This window comes from Canis lupus, chromosome 7 (assembly GCF_003254725.2).
Source record: "Canis lupus dingo isolate Sandy chromosome 7, ASM325472v2, whole genome shotgun sequence".
Taxonomy (NCBI): Eukaryota; Metazoa; Chordata; class Mammalia; order Carnivora; family Canidae; genus Canis; species Canis lupus.
Window position 1 is genome coordinate 34110733 of NC_064249.1, and position 17218 is coordinate 34127950.

At 36.9% G+C, this 17218-nt stretch overlaps 1 protein-coding gene and 1 long non-coding RNA gene across 19 annotated transcripts in view; one reads left to right on the top strand and one right to left on the bottom strand.

Moving 5' to 3' along the window:
* SDCCAG8 (SHH signaling and ciliogenesis regulator SDCCAG8) overlaps positions 1 to 17218 on the top strand; it is a 242196-nt gene that overhangs the window by 43703 nt on the left and 181275 nt on the right. For 15 of the 16 annotated variants that reach the window (XR_007411968.1, XR_007411969.1, XR_007411972.1 and 12 more), the window contains 3 exons: positions 1910 to 2050; positions 8417 to 8481; positions 11732 to 11920. Coding sequence is in view for 11 of the 16 variants with exons in the window: in XM_049112394.1 (XP_048968351.1) it covers positions 1910 to 2050; positions 8417 to 8481; positions 11732 to 11920 (395 nt within the window). In the remaining 5 variants the exon portion in view is untranslated. Of the gene's footprint in view, positions 1 to 1909; positions 2051 to 5076; positions 5127 to 8416; positions 8482 to 11731; positions 11921 to 17218 lie in introns of those variants that run through there. The other variant, XM_049112396.1, reaches the window with a different exon arrangement.
* Positions 1890 to 17218, bottom strand: part of LOC112648741 (uncharacterized) — a 32607-nt gene continuing 17278 nt past the window's right edge. The window contains exons 5-6 of one of the 3 annotated variants that reach the window (XR_004817578.2): positions 4189 to 4463; positions 3448 to 3798 (exon numbers count right to left, since the gene is read on the bottom strand). This is a non-coding gene — a long non-coding RNA (uncharacterized LOC112648741). Of the gene's footprint in view, positions 2028 to 3447; positions 3799 to 4188; positions 4464 to 17218 lie in introns of those variants that run through there. The other 2 variants (XR_004817577.2, XR_004817579.2) reach the window with 2 other exon arrangements.

Sequence of the window (17218 nt, forward strand, 5' to 3'; positions counted from 1 at the left end):
ATGTGTTTTTTTTCCTGGCATGCTCTTCTCATCTAGCTCACTCTTTTTCATCTGAGATATCCCACCAATGTCAACATTTCCCCATAAAACCTTCCTTGAATCTCTGGTTGTTCTTAGTACCCCTCCTCTGTTTTGGCATCATCCCCTATACACCCCCTGGCCTAGCACTTACTGGTTAAATTGAAATTATCTGCTTAGCAGTTTGTGTTGAGGGTAAGATTGGTCTTGCTCATTTTTACCCTCCAAGCTCTTAGTGCAGTGTCTGAATGTAGGAGGTATCATACCCAAATGTTTGCATAAACTGGACTTCCAGAAGAATATAGGATAGGCCCTCAGAATACTAATTGGGATGAATGCAGCTTACCTCATTCTAGCATGATATGACACTGCAGTATAGTTTAGTTTGGGACCTGTCCTCTCTTGTGAGTACTACTATATACTTTGGCCCTTAGAAGAGTTCAATAATTATTTATTGAATTGAATTAATATTTCAATCCTTATTGTACACATAAATTACTCAGATCTTTGGGCTGTATATTTCATTGAATGTTGAGAGGGTACTGGAGGTGGCAAACTTAATGGGTATATACCAAATTCAATCTGTAGGTATGTTTTATATGTTTGACAAACCATAAACCAGTATGTAACAGTGTTTCAAATGAAAAGTCAGATCTCTGGGTTAGCTTTTAAAAAATCAAAAGATTTTTTTGTAATGGGAGTTTGCATTCACACATGGCAGCAATTGCCTGGAACTGAGTAGTGGCTGCCCCACCACTCTTTTGTGAGTTCCTGACATGCAAGTTACATGTCATTTCTGTTTTTGTCTCCGTGCACTATTTTTCTTATTGAAGATAAATATTTTTTCTGGAAATGCAGGACAGCATAGCGGTTCAGGGCATGGACTAGGGAACTAGATTGCCAGGGTTCAGATCCTAGCTCTGCTGTTTATTAGCTACTTCCTACCTCTGTGACTCTTACCTGTTACTCACTGTGACTCAGTTTCCTCTTCTTATTTTATTTTTTTAAAAGATTTTATTTATTTATTCATGAGAGACACAGGGAGAAACAGAGAGAGGCAGAGACACAGGCAGAGGGAGAAGCAGGCTCCATGCAGGGAGCCCAACAAGGGACTTGATCCCAGGTTTCCAGGATCACGCCCTGGGCCAAAGATGGCGCTAAACCGCTGAACCACCCAGGCTGCTCTCCTCTTCTTTTTTAAAAAACAGATTTGTTTATTTTAGAGATAGAGAAAGAGAGCAGCATGGTGGGAGAGGAGGGGCAGAAGGAGAGAGAAAGACTCTCAAACAGACTTCCCGCTGAGCATGGAGCCTGACATAGGGCTCCATCTCATGACCCTGAAATCATAACCTGAACCAAAATCAAGAGTCAGACACTTAACTGACTGAGCCATCCAGGCACCCCAGTTTCCTCTTCTATAAAATGGAGATAACAATGGAACTTATTTCATGGGTTTGTTATAGTGATTAAATGAGTTAATATATGTGAAGCACATAAACAGTGTCTGGCACCTAGTAAACACTGTATGTATTAACATTATTATTAGTCATGCCTTTATGAAAGGTGGAAAATGAAATCAAGAGAGGGCTGTGTGTTTTAAGAATATATGTCTTCAGAGAAGTAAGAAACAAGTTCATTTGTTGAAACACTGGCAGCCAGTCCTCTTTGCTCATTTATGTTATTGCCTGGACCCATAGGAATTTGACTTTGTAACACTTGTGGACTATGACCCTAATAGCCTGAAAATGTAAAATCGTGCTTGATGTGTAGTTTAGAGCAATCTGCTTTGTATTCCTTTCATCACAGATGAGAATCAGTGTTCCATTCGTAAAACTGGCATATTGATTAACAATTAAATGCAGGTTGTAATTACTCATACATTTTATTTTAGGGAAACCTGAAGAATTCTTGGATTACAACAGGTGAAGACTCTGGGATGGATGAAGCTGCCAAGAAACGATTCTCCCATGGCAATGTAGATACTGTCAAGGGTCCATCTGCCAGTGAGACTGAGAAATGGAAACTAGAACTGGTAAGAATTTGGGTGCTTTTCTCTTATGCATCTACTTTTTTTGTACCTCTTTTTTTTTTTATCATGGTAGATATACATACTATTAAATTTAGTGTTTTCGCCATTTTAAAATTTACCATTTAACCATGGTAAGTGTACAACTTATTTGCATTAAATACAATCATGGTGAACAACACTCTCCATTTCCGGAACTTTTACCATCCTAAACAAAAACTCTGTACCCATGAAATAATAACTTCCATCCCCTTCTCTCCCAACCCTTGGCAATCTCTTCTACTTTCCAATCTCTATAAATTTGCCTAGTCTAGGTACCTGACATATGTGGAATCAAACAATATTTGTCCTTTTGTGTCTGACATGTTTCATCTAGCATAATGTTTTCAAGGTTCATCTGTGGTGTAGCACATATCAGAATTTTTTGCCTTTTTAAGAGTAATATTCCAGTTACATATACACCATACTTTGTTTATCCATTCATTTGCTCATCAACATTTTAGTTTGTTACCACCTTTTGGCTCTTATGAATAAAGCTACCATGGACATCAATATACAAGTCTGTTTTTGTCCCTACTTTCACTTCCCTTGGGCATATAATCAGAAGGGGAATGATTGGATCATATGATAATTCATTCTTTTCTTTTTCTGCTCCTCAGACTCAGTCATTTGAACTGTCCTATATTAAAGTTTGCTGATTCTTTGTTCTGCTACTCATATCTGCTCTTCTATGCCTTTAGGAATTATTTCATTTGTTGTATTTTCAGCTCCAGATCTGTTTAGTTCCTTCTATAATTTGCTTTCTTTAAGTTTTTATCTTAATTCCAGTTAGCTTAGAGTATTATGTTAGTTTCAGGTGTACAGTTGTTTTCCTTATTTCTTTTAGTCCTTTGGCCATATTTTCTCTTAGCTCTTTGAGCATATTTAAGATTATTGTTCTAAAGAGTTGTCTAGTAGGTCTGGTATCTATAGATTTTTTTTTTATATAGATTTTTTTTAATGGTGGTTTCTGTAGATTTATTTTGTACCTCTAAGTGGGCCATATTTTCCTGTTTCTTTGTATGTTTTGTGATTTTTTTTTGATTGAAAAGTAGACATTGAAATGAACTATTACACTGTGATAACTCTGGAAATCCAATATCCCAGTTCCCTATGGTTCTGTCTCTTTTATTATTGAAGGTTATATTGTCCCTTTTGTTTTGATACTTTTCCAGATTATTTCTGTAGACTATTCTTTGTTGTGTGTGATTACTGAAGTCTCTTTCATTAGCTCATGTTTAGGTAATGTTTGACAGAGATTCCCATGAATGCCAGGAGCTAAAACAAGTAAACAAACAACCACCAAAAAAAAATATGCATAGAAAATCAAAAAAAAAAAAAAAGAAAAAGAAAAATAGCCACCTCTGCCAGTGTTTGCAGGTGTGCTCAGTGCTGGGGCATTCCTTCACCATGTAGCTGGGCTTGCTCTGAGCCTAGAGATCAGCTTGAGCTGAAAGCTTAAGGTCTTCTCAGGACTGAGCATGTGTCTTTCCTGGACATGCTCCTGGTTTTCTGAATTTCCCTCATATAACACAGCTGGTTTTAAATATACTCACTTCCCAGAGTCAAAAATAATTTTATTTTCAGATAAATGATACTTTCCAATCTTTTGATCTGTGTAACAGGCCTTTCTTCTTCCTCCTGTTTGAAGTTTTCCTTGCATTAAATTTGACGTGGTAGAATTGATCAGCAATGATGAAAATGTAAAAATGACACTGTAAATGGAGGGTTTCAGGGAAAGATAGAATGGATGATAGTTCAGCTCTCATTATCATCTCTCAGTGTTATTTTTATAGTTTTCTAAAGTCTCTTTCTGGCCCCAGCCTCCCTCCTTTCTCTGTCCCTAACTCAAGCTTTTTCTGCTATTTTGGAAAGAGTTCCTTTAAAAAAAAAAAAAGAAAGACTAAATAAGTCATATTGTTTTTCCAGCTGAATAATCTCTGATAACTACTTAATACCCACCCATGGGATAAAGATCAATCTCCTGAACCATCCACAATTTGCCTCAAACAACCTTTCTGGCCTCATTTCTGTCAGTTTCTCCAATATTACTGTAGACACACAGATCACTCACTACTTAACTACTTCATAAACTTATTACCTACCTCCATTCCTTTTTGCATTGCATTGCTGACTGTGGTTTATGCAGACATCCTGGCCTAAAATGTTTCCTTATCTTCTGCCCCAAAAAGGTTTCCATCCTGTAAGACTTCATTCAAATGCCCCCTCTGGGGATCCCTGGGTGGCGCAGCGGTTTGGCGCCTGCCTTTGGCCCAGGGTGCGATCCTGGAGACCCGGGATCGAATCCCACGTCGGGCTCCCGGTGCATGGAGCCTGCTTCTCCCTCTGCCTGTGTCTCTGCCTCTCTCTCTCTGTGTGACTATCATAAATAAATAAAAAAATTTAAAAAAAAAAAGAAAAAAAAAAACAAACAAAACAAATGCCCCCTCTGATTCTGCCTTCCCTGATTACATTCTACTGCTCTTCTGTTTCTCACATTAGAATTAATTTCTCTTTTATGTCTCCGCTTAGTGTTGTATTTATAACTGTTATGGATTCATTTGTATCCAGTTTGTGTCAGAGGTCCATCCTTGCATCTGTGTGCCCTATGTCCTAGATCTTTCTCAGTGTTTGAGAATATTGTGAATATTGCTACTATAGACATTCTTTAATATACCTGGTGGTGTGCATGGCACACATTTATGTTGGGTATGTACCTTGAAGTGGATTTGTTGGTCTTGGGATCCGTATGTGTTCACAATGAGTAGTTAGGGTAAACTTTCTGAGTGGTTTTTATCAGTTTACACTTCTATAGCAGCATAGGAGTGATATCATTTCTTCTTATTCCCAACACATTATATTGTTAGTTTTTTCTGATGGACCTATAGTGCTATCTCATTGTGATTTTCATTTGCATTTCTCTAATTACTCAGGAGATTGAATATCTTTTCATGTATTTATCAGTGTCCTTCTTTGTTTTTTTTTTTTTTCAGTGTCCTTCTTTGTGAGGCACATGTTCAAATATCCTATTCATTATTTTAAGGTAACTGACATTTTTTTTAACTACTTTATATATTTTGGATATAAGCTCTTTATGGATTATTGTAAATATATTTTCTGACTTTTTCTTTCTTTTTTTTCTTCATGACTAATCTAAAAATTTCTTAGTTTTATTATAAACTAATTTATCAGATTTTTCCCTTTATTGTTTAATGCTTTCTGTATCCTATATAAAAAATGTTTTCCGGGCCCAGGTCATAAAGATATCCTGTTATATTATCTTCTAGAAACTTTATAGTCTTACTTTTAACATTTAAATCTATAATCCACCTGTCTTTATTTTTTTATGTGATGTATAGGGGGTCATTCTTGTTCTTTTCCCATATGGAAAAGATATGGAAAAAGATATATATATATATATATATATATATATATATATATATATCCCCGTACCATTTGTCAGAAGGACAGTCCTTTGTCTGATATCTTTGTCATAAATCAGGTGTTACATATATGTGTGGACTCTGTGTTTTATTTCTTTAGCTTTTATGCTACTATCATCCTCTCTTGATTGTTATAGCTCTATGCCTGATAGACCACATACCACATCTTCCAACGTTATACTTTGTCCTCAAGAGTTTTTTATTTCTGGGGCGCCTGGGTGGTGTAGTCGGTTGAGCATCTGATTCTTGGTTTCGGCTCAAATCCTAATCTCAGGGTTGTGAGATCGAGACCTGAGTTAGGCAATTAGGCTCCACGCTCAGCACAGAGTCTCTTAAGATTCTCTCTCCTTCTTCTGCCCCTCTGCTCATGCTCACTCTCTCTCTCTCAAAAAATAAATAAATAAATAAAGAGTGCATCTTCTTTCTGTCTCTTTATATTTCCAAATACAATATAGAATCATTTTGTCAGACTCCAGAAAGCCCTTATGAGGCTTTGACTCAGTTTATCTTTAAGCTATAGGTCACTTAGGGGAGAAGACATCTTTATGGTATTATATCATCTAATCCTTTAAACTTATGGATCACTCTATTTACTTAGGTCACCTTTAATTTTTGTCTGTAACCTTTTACAATTTTCTGAGTAAAGGTCTTCATATCATTCAGTAGAATTATTTCTATATTAGTTATCTTTGATATTATCATAAATGACATAAATATTTTAAAATTTTCATTGCTGAGTCCTCCTTGGTGGGATGGGGCAGACACATGGTTTTTGTATTTTGGCCAACTCCTACTTTCTTTTGAGTAGGTATATTTTTTATCCTTTTACATTTTTTTTAAGATTTTATTTATTCATGAGAGACCCAGAGAGAGAGAGGCAGAGAGAGAACCAGGCTCCCCACAGGAAGCCTGATGTGGGACTTGATCCCAGTACTCCAGGATCATGCCCTGATCCAAAGGCAGACATTCAAACCACTGAGCCACCCAGGCACCCTATCCTTTTACTTTTAATAAATTTGTATCTTCATATTTAATCTGGGTCTCTTATAGCTGAGTTTTGCTTTCTTATTCAATCTAACAATATCTGCCTTTTAAATGCAATTATTTATGTACTTGAGTTTAAGTCCACTATCCTGCTATTTGGCTTCATTTTTTTCTGATCTTTTTTTCTCTTACCTCCCCCTCCTTTTTTTTTTTTTTTTTTTTTTTTTGCCTCTTTTGAATCAGTTGAATATTTTTATGGTTCCATTTTGCCTTCTTTTACCAGTCTGAAAAAATTTTTAGCACCAGCATTCCCCCAATTGCTCAATTGCAGAAACTTAGGACTTTTTTTTTAAGATTTTATTTATTTATTCATAGAGACACAGAGAGAGAGAGAGAAAGGCAGAGACACCGGCAGAGGGAGAAGCAGGCTCCATGCAGAGAGCCTGACATGGGACTCCATCCAGAGTCTCCAGGATCACGCCCCGGGCTGTGGGCGGCGCTAAACCGCTGCACCACCGGGGCTGCCCTAGGATTATTTTTAATATATTTTTCTCCCCCATTATCTATTAAATTATAAAATTCTGTCAATTTTGGTCTTATATAGCTCCCTACTAAATTCTTTCTTTTCCTTCCTTACTGTTTGATTACGTTTATTCACGTGCCTATCTCTTCCCTCTGTAGTTGCAGTGCACTTCCTCATTGGTCTTCCCTTTTCCATACTTCAGAGTGACTTAAGGTTCAAATCTGATAAAGTTTTCAATGTTCACCCAGTGCCTCTACTACATGGAGATTACATGACTTGTCTGGGTAAAGGTCTTATATATTTAGTTTTCCATGGCCCATTCTCACCTGTCCCACCCATCTCTATCCACTCTTCCATCTAGCTTTTTATCTGTGGGGATATAGATCCACTCACTGGCCAGACATGTTTTCTCTAGCCTCTATGCCTTTTTCTCTATTGGAAGTTAATCCTTTAAGTATTAGTGCTTCTTCCATGAAGTCTTCTTTACTTCTCTTAAGCTGAATTACAAGTTCCTGCATCTCTGATTTCAGTTTACCTTCTATATACCTCCCTGGAGTGAATTATATATAATTGAAATTGTCCTCATGTTTTTCTTTTATTTTTTTTAAAGATTTTATTTATTTATTTATTTATTATTTATTTATTATTCATTCATTCATTCATTCATTCATTCATGAGAGACACACACACAGAGAGAGAGAGAGAGAGAGAGAGAGGCAGAGACACAGGCAGAGGGAGAAGCAGGCTCCATGCAGGGAGCCCGATGTAGGACTTGATCCCTGGTCTCCAGGATCAGGACCTGGACTGAAGGTGGCGCTAAACCGCTGAGCCACCGGGGCTGCCCTGTCCTCCTGTTTTTCTATTCCTTCTGAGAATATAAGCTCCTTGGGGTTAAAGTCATCTCCATCTTAGATACCCAATAAATATTTGCTGAATGAAAGAACAGGAGGATACTAGCAACTCTTGTAATTAGTATATCAGTTTGGTCTGTCATTTACTGTGATTTATAACTTTCCTTTTATCATTCATCCAGGACTCATTTAGTTTGTCAATACACAGCATTCACAGTGTGGGATCCTTGCCCTCATGGACCTTATAGGTTAAAATTGGTTTTTCCCAGAGTCACACTTTTAAAAGTAAGAACTGCTGTATGCATTTTTTAAAGAAATGGGGAGGGGCAGCAAATAACCATTTCATGACTAAGTAGTTCTTTGTGGGTATACACTCAATAAAAGTGAGTTACAGAAAGTGTTTCTGGAGAGGACACATTATCTTTCCTCTTGGGTAAAAGGAAGGAAATTGAGTTTAGTATTAGTAATTAAAATTTGCTAATAAAACACAGAGCATGGAGAAAAGGCACACTTTTTGTTTTCTTTTCTAAAGGAGAGGCTAAATCTTACTTATGAAGAAAAGACTGGTATCCTGGAATCTCAATTGAAGTTTTTAAGGTAAAGTATCATCATCCATTTAAAAATCATAGCAAAAGCATAATGATGGTAAAATATATTCGAATGTTTGCTGACATGCTAGGTTTACTCTATATAAGAATGACTTGATGACATTTTATGTTCAATATAAGAAATATCCTCAGGTATTAAAGGAACAGGAGCATAAAATTGTGAAGTCCCATCTCAGAGAACTGTGATCTGAATTATAAATTTTGTCCCTTTATCAGTTATGAAATATTTGTGTTTTCTCATGGAATTAAGAATCACTAGCTGCTCTGGTAGAAATTACGCCTTTAAAATAAAATACTTAAAATAAAGCATTGTGGTTTTCAAATTAGAAGCAAGTAGTTTTTTCTTTATAGGTATTTTTATCTAATTTTAAAAATTTTAACAATAATAGTTTGAGCATTTTTCTATATATTATGAATATGAGTATACTAGTCCCCTCTTTTTTGTAGGAAATACATTCAAAGACCCTCAGGAGATGCCTGAAACTGTGGATAGTACTGAACCCTATATATATATTGTTTTCTATGTACATACATATCTATGATAAAGTTTAATTTATAAGAGATTAGGCACAGTAAGAGACAAACAGCTAACTAATAATAGAATAGTTATAGCAATATACTGTATTAAGAGTTATGGAAAAAAAAGAGTTATGGGAATATGGTCTCTCAAAATAGCTTATTGTCCTGCATTGATGCTTGGGATGATATGAGATCTAAAATTCCCCGTGTAATGAGATAAAGTGAGGGGAATTACATACGCGTTGTGACATGGACGATTAGGCTGCCACTGACCTTCTGATCATCCATCAGAGGGGCGATCATCTGCTTCTGAACCTTGGTTGACCTCAGTAACTCAAATCATAGGAAGTGAAACTATGGGGGGGTACTTTTATATACACAGTAAGTTTTCAAGTATTTTTTGACTTTTTTAAAAGAAATCTCAATAAAACCTATATATTATAGATTAACGATTAGTATGTATTATGGGCAGAAAATGATATCAGGAGTTGATTTTGGGAGGTGTTAAAGCTTATTTTAAATAGTGACAATGAAATATTTTTCAATCAAACAAACTTTAAAATACTTTTTATAACTTTAATAAGTCTAATTTGAAATAAAATTTAAAATCTTCAGGCCACATATTATTTGAGACATAAGCACAGTAATGTTAAGAACCAGAACTCTTGGCTTTCATGCACACTATCATTTATTTTAATTTGCTTTTATGCACTTTATAACTTATCCTGATTAGTTTTAGGGTTTCTGCAGAGACTTTTATTTTTTCATGAAGAAACCTAGCATTTATAAAATGGCCTACTTTTTGCTTTCTTGCTTTTATTATATTTTGATTTACATTGGGTTTTGATTCTTCAGTTTTTAAAGTAATATATTTCTAGGTCACTGTGGTAATTTGACTTATTTTGTCTCATTCATAAGTCAAATGTGCCATTTTTAATTACATTAAAATACTACTTTAGAATGAACTAGACTTTGTTCCCTGCAGCTTCTATTTCTTTCTTTTTCCTTTAGTATAACTTAAGATTATTTGGAGTCATTTTCTTTAAGAAAGAGATAAAACCACCACTCTCAGAAACTCTGGCTTTCTGGTATTTATTTCTTTTTAATTTTTTTGGCATTTCAAATAATCACATCTGTCTGAGTGTTTTGAATTTGAAACTGACAGAAATAGTAATGGAGACCCTTTGATTTTGGAATGTGCTTCCAAAGTTCCTTTTACAAAGACTTTGAAAGTCAGACTTTTTCTACATGATATTTTAGAAAAAAAAACATATTATGCTGAAGATATCTTGGGCAAAGGGCAAAAACAGCTTTTTTTTCACCTCAGACTGTCATTAGATTAGCTTTTTTTTAACTTTTTTTAAAGATTTTATTTATTTATTCATAGAGATGCAGAAAGAGAGAGGCAGAGACACAGGCAGAGGGAGAAGCAGGCTCCATGCAGAGAACCTGACACGGGACTCGATTCTGGGACTCCAGGATCACACTCTGGGCCGCAGGCAGCACTAAACCGCTGTGCCACGGCCACTGGGGCTGCCCTAGATTAGCTTTTTTAACCCTTAGATTGCCTGCGGATCTTTCCTACCTCCTCAGTGCTGCCTGAAAGGCACCCCCCCACCTCCATTCCAGAGTGGAGGTATTGTGTGACTCGATTATTGGTTTCTCTTCTGTGATAGCTGGTTAGGAGAGCTATAGCTCCCTGAGTATAATAGAAACTGATTGAGCTGGAGATAAAATACATGCTTTCAGTAGTCCAAGTATTTAAGGGCTATTTTCTCCTTTGTAAACTAGGACGTTTTATTCACACACACACACACACACACACACACACACACACACACAGTAGGAAAGGAATATCTGTGCAAGGAAGCTCAATTGTCCCAGTTGACTACCAAAGCTTTATGGAGAAAGGATGGGGGTGAAAATACAACCCATACATTGGTTGTTTTATCCTTAAAAGGTCAGCATGGAGAAGAACTCATCCAAGGATGATCTCCTATAATAAAACAAATAGACACACACACATAGACACACACATATATACACTTCTTCAACACTTTCTTTTAGCAAGCTGCTTATTTCCAGCTAATAGCTGCTACTTTATAAATCTCCATGGGCTGGTAAATTCTATATAGCTTCTTTCTAGAGGAAGAGAGCAGCCCACTTTCTTATGAAATAGCTCTTTATAGAACTTTGTGGTTAGAGAATTTTTTAAAGTTTTTTATCTCCTAAGGAAGAATGAGCAATAATAAGTTACTTCTGGATAAAACTCATGAGCTTTATGTAATTTTCTAAGGGTTAACACTTGGAATAGGGCATTTCCCTCAATTCAAGGATGTTACATTGCCTCACTTCTTTTTTGAGAGAATTTATTTAGGATTTGTATTTGGAGTTTTATTCTTGATCAGTGGGTAATATAATGTAATGGAGATGGGATCCTTTGAACAGAGAGCCAGTTATCAAGAGGCAGACTAATCTGTGTTAAAATCTTACAAGAACTTGGGCTAATTATTTAATATATTCAAGTCTCATTTTATTCAAAGTGTCAATTAGGATAATCACACTTACGTTTTAGGGTTGTGGTAAGAATTAATTAGATATTGTATACAGAGCACCTCATAAGGTAAGCACCCATAAGTGATAGTAGCAGTTATCTCTGGGATAATACGTGAAAGTAATGTACCTAGTACTTGCTAGAACTTTCTTTCCCTTCTTTTCAGGAAAGACCTAGCTGAATATCAGAAAAATTGTGAAGATCTTAAAGAGCAACTAAAGCATAAAGAATCTCTTCTTGCTACTAATATTTCTAATCGAGTTGGTGGCCTTTGTTTGAAATGTGCTCAGCATGAAGCTGTTCTCTCCCAAACCCATAATAATGTTCATGTGCAGACCATTGAAAGACTGACTAAGTAAGTATGCTTCTCCACACGGAGGTTTTGCAACATGGAAAATTGTGTCTTTAAAGGAGCATTGTGCTCTTTCATCCCCATGCTGTCTCTTGTGGGATTGATGCTGAGCTTCAAATAAAATGGATTTTATTTTATTTCATTGGAGTTTTCTTAAAGACAGAACAGGTGAGTTCTGCCAGCTGTGTGTGACCAGGTCCTTGGGACAAGTAATTTTACCTCTCTTGGCCTCGGTCTCATCTTGAAGTGAGAGGATTGAAGTAAATAATCTTTTCAATTCTGCTCCTGTCTATGAGTCTATAATTGCAAATCCGGCACTTTTTGTAACAAAAGTGAATTTGAAAGGAATTCTTTTTTTTTTTTTTAAGATTTTTTATTTATTTGAGAAAGAGACAGAACACAAGAGTGTGCAAGCACTGGCAGATTAAGGGAGGCAAAGGCAGAGGGAGATGCAGGCTTCCCACTGAGCAGGGAGCCTGACTTGGGGCTTGATCCCAGAACTCTGGGATCCTGACCTGAGCTGAAGGCAGACGCTCAACTGAGCCACTCAGGTACCTCCTGGACTTCTCTTGTTTGGAGGAATAATACCTACATGTTGGGATTTTACTGGGACACTTAGCCTTGTGGCTAGAGCAAAATTGCCTGGGGATTCATTTTCTGGTTCTACTACTAACTGCCTATATAACCTCATGAAAGTTACTTAACTTCTCATACCTCAATTTCCCCATTTTAGAGATAGATGGAGATAGAAGTACCTAATAGTGTTATTTTGAGGGTTCTTTGAAAGAATACCTATACAGTGCTTAAAAGAGTTTCTGACAAATAATAAATGCCCCATAAATATTAAAACTCCTCTGTGCCTCTCATACTCCAAAAGCAATCAAAATGTCTAGTAGCCATGGTTTCCATAAGTGACTAACCTTTTGGTTGTTACATAAAAACTGAAATTCTGGGGAACCCCTGGGTGGCGCAGCGGTTTAGTGCCTACCTTTGGCCCAGGGTGCGCTCCTGGAGACCCGGGATCGAATCCCACATCGGGCTCCCGGTGCATGGAGCCTGCTTCTCCCTCTGCCTGTGTCTCTGCCTCTCTCTCTCTCTCTCTCTCTCTGTGACTATGATAAATAAATAAAAATAAAAAAAAAAAAAACTGAAATTCTGGGATCCCTGGGTGGCTCAGTGGTTTAGCGCCTGCCTTCAGCCCAGGGTGTGATAGTGGAGACCCAGGACCGAGTCCCACATCGGGCTCCCTGCATGGAGCCTGCTTCTCCCTCTGCCTGTGTCTCTGCCTCTCTCTCTCTCTTTCTCTCTCTCTCTGTGTCTTTCATGAATAAATAAATAAATCTTTAAAAAAAAAACCTGAATTTCTCTAGTATGGACTAAAGAATAGTTTTTATAATCTGAGCTGATGGTCCTATTTTTTTGTTAAATATTATATTAAATTATTCTTATATTTTTAAATATATTATTAAATTATTGTTATTTATTTCACATAACTATAAAATTTAGTAAGTATATATTAAATATATTTTCAGATCCAACTACCGTGTGGCAAACATTTATTACATACCAAGGACTCGGCCAGGCAGTTTTTTTTTTTTTTTAATATTTATTTATTTATTTATTCATGAGAGACAGAGAAAAAGGCAGAGACACAGGCAGAGGGAGAAGCAGGCTCCATGCAGGGAGCCCGACATGGGACTCGGTCCTGGGTCTCCAGGATCACGCCCTGGGCTGAAGGCAGGCGCTAAACCACTGAGCCACCTGGGCTGCCCTGCCAGGCAGTTTTTAAAAAAATAATCTTTTTTAGCATTTATGAGGTAAATATTATTACCCTCATTTTTGCAGCTAGGGAAACTGAGGCTCAGAGAAATTAAAAATTTACATGTTTACACTAGAAACAAAAAGAATAGAACCATACTTCACAAAAACAAATTCAAGATGGTTTAAAGACCCAGATATAATTCAGACTATGAAAGCATTAAAAGAAAATATAGGAAATTATCTTTATGGCTTCTGGGTAGGTCAAATCTTGAACATGGTATGGAAAATGAATGCCATAAAGGAAGAAATTTTACATTTAGCTTCATTAAAAAAGAAACTTATGATATAATGACGCAAATGAAATTAAAAGACTGGGGAAAATATTTGCATGTTGTATAACAAAAAAATGGTATATTATCTAAAGAACATCCTTTGAAACAAACACAAAGGACAAACTGTACAGTTGAAATGTGGATAAAGAATAGGAATTGGTGAGCAGGGGCACCTAGATGGCTCAGTCAGTTGAGTGTCTGTCTTTGGCTCAAGTCATGATCTCAGGGTCCTGGGATTGAGCCTGCCCATCAGGTTCCCTGCTCTGCAGGAAGTCTGTTGCTCACCTCTGCTGCTCCACCTGTTTGTGTGCTGTCTCCCTCCCTCTCTGTCAAATAAATAAATAATAAAATCTTAAAAAAAAAAAAAAAGGAGGGGATCCCTGGGTGGCTCAGCGGTTTGGCACCTGCCTTTGGCCCAGGGCGCGATCCTGGAGACCCGGGATCGAGTCCCATGTCGGGCTCCCAGGGCATGGAGCCTGCTTCTCCCTCTGCCTGTGTCTCTGCCTCTCTCTCTCTCTATGTCTATCATAAATAAATGAATAAAATATTTTTTAAAAGGAATTGGTGAGCAATTAAATAGGGAGATGTCAATATAAGAGAAGGTATTCACTCTGTTATTATTCAGGGAAGTGCAGATTTTCAAAAAACCAACCCCTCAAATTGGTGAAAGTTAAAGAGATTGATAGTGACAATAATTGGGGAGCTGCGAGTGAGCCAGTATTTTCACACCCTACTTGTGGGAACTGTAAGTCAATAACTGCTTTTTCGGGTAATTTAGCATTATCCATTAATAGTTAAAGTATATTTCAAAATCTAACCCAAAGAACATATATATGTATGTATACAACGGAGTCATTCTAGGGAATGTTTTTGCAACATTATTTGTAATTGGTGGTGTGACATTGTGATATGTTAAGAAATACATATTTTGGTCTTCATCTTTAGTTCTTGGCACAGAGCTCCTAAACTATAATTTCCTAAATGATAAAAACAATAGAAATATCCTTTGTTATACTTGGTTTCTATTTCCTGCTCCTGAAATAGCTCTTGAACATCAAGGTGAAAGGAACATCTTTTGTTATTCTTAACAAGCTCCTCTGAGTAATGCCTGAGTTCACCTTAATTAGATGACTTTTGGAAACCCACTAAGGATGGGTATGGGGCTGGTTCCCAGGGCAATCAGCCATGTGATTAGAGCATTGGAACTTTCAGGCCCTCCTCCCTAATCTCTGTGGAGTGGGCGGGGACTGGAGATTGAGTTCAGTCACCAATGCCTAATGATTTTATCAATCATGCCTATAGAACCTCCATAAAAACCCTAAACAATGGAATTTGGAGGGCTTCTAGGTTGGTGAACATATCAAGAAGCTGGGAGGGTGGCATGCCCAGAGGTGGCACAGAAACTCCACCCCCCTTCCCACACACTTTGCTCTGTGCATCTCTTCCATTTAGCCGTTTGTGAATTGTGTCCTTTATAATAGGGGAATAGTAAGTAAAGCACTTTCCTGAGTTCTGAGCTGTCAGCAAATTATCAAAACTGAGGTACGGGTCATGAGAGCCCTTGATTTCTGGCCAATTGTTCAGAAGTACAGGTGACAGTCTGGGACTTGCAATTGGTACCTGAAGTGGGAGACAGTCTTGTGGGACTGAGCCTTAGTCTGAGGGGTCTGTGCTAACTCCAGGAAATTAATGTCCCAATTGAGTGAATATCAACTGAGAATTGGAGAATAGCTTGGTGTTGAAAACACACATAAGGTGTCAGAAGTGTGAATACAGAAACTGTGGAGGAAAACAAGTATTTCTTTTAGGTGTGAACAACCTAAATATCCTTCAAAGGTTTAGATAAATTATGTTATGCACAGTAAAAGAAAAAAAGAATGAGGTAGATTTATGTGTACCAATGTGAGACTTAAGCTCCACAATGTATTGTTGAAGGAAAAAAATAAAAATGAAAAAGACACATCTGAAATGAAACTCATTTGTATTTTTATTTTTTAAAAAGGTCCATACCTGAACATACTATGTATTTTCTTCAGGTTCATACATAGGCATAGAAAAAGATTTTAAAGGATAAGCACCCAGTATTTAACAGTGATTGCCACTGAGTGGTGGAATATGGTACCAAAATCAAAGTATGTGTCAAATGGGTCTTTAGCTGTGTTGGTAATTATGTTTAGAAGGAGAATATAATGAAAGGGGCAAAAAGCATATTCAAAGTCACATAGATGAAGAGATACAGAGTTTAACTAAATGGTCTGGTATAACTAAACCAACAAATAAAAGACAGGGTTTTTTCCCCCTCTTGCCTTTCATATTATCCTTATAGTTCATGAGAGTAATATTTTAAGAGGAAACTACAATGTTTGCATTGATTTCAGGGCTGACAGTCATTTAGAAATTGGATTCTTATTTAGTTATCTATTCCTTTGTCTCCATCCTAAATTTTAGCTCTTAGTCTTTTAAAGTAAATATCAACCTTCTCTGTTCAGTTTTCTGCTTTGTCAGCATATCATGAACTCATGTTCTACTTTCATAACAGAGTATAGTGGAAGGCTCCTGATTTTATTGTCAATGAAACCTTTGTCTATAAGATTCCTTTGGCCTAAGCTGGTGTTCAGCTTCTTTCAACTTATTAATTCAGAATGCTGTATATTGAAAGTTATGCTGAGTTTGAAGGGTGGCCAGCACTTTTTAGGTCTGAATTTCTAGTTTTATGCATAATTAGAAGCCTAAACCCTCAGTGCCCTCTATCATAGAATTTCCTGCAGGATTCTAAGAGGGAATTAAAAAAAACTATATCCCAAATGTGATGCCTCAAAAGAGTGTCCCAGCCTTTGCTTGAAATGTGGCATTGTGACACGAGCTGTAAGTTCCTTTGTTGAACTTTTAGCATGGAATGTATTGAATATATGACAAGAGTAACTGGAGCACTTGAGAAGGACAGGATCAGGCAGACCACCAGTATGTTTGTGGCCTTGTGTTAGGAGAGTATACTTAACAACTGTTGATGACACTGGATATATTTTAAAAGTTGATTTGAAGGCCTTATAGTGTTTCTGAACTTCTGACTTACACTCAGGCCTCATTATGTCATAGGGTGGGTAAGAGCGACAGTAACCTCTCTTACGTAATGATCAAGCACCTTCAAATGATAATCAGGATGGAACTTTTATATTAGATCCTTTTCCGTAGCTCCTCATGCCTTGGA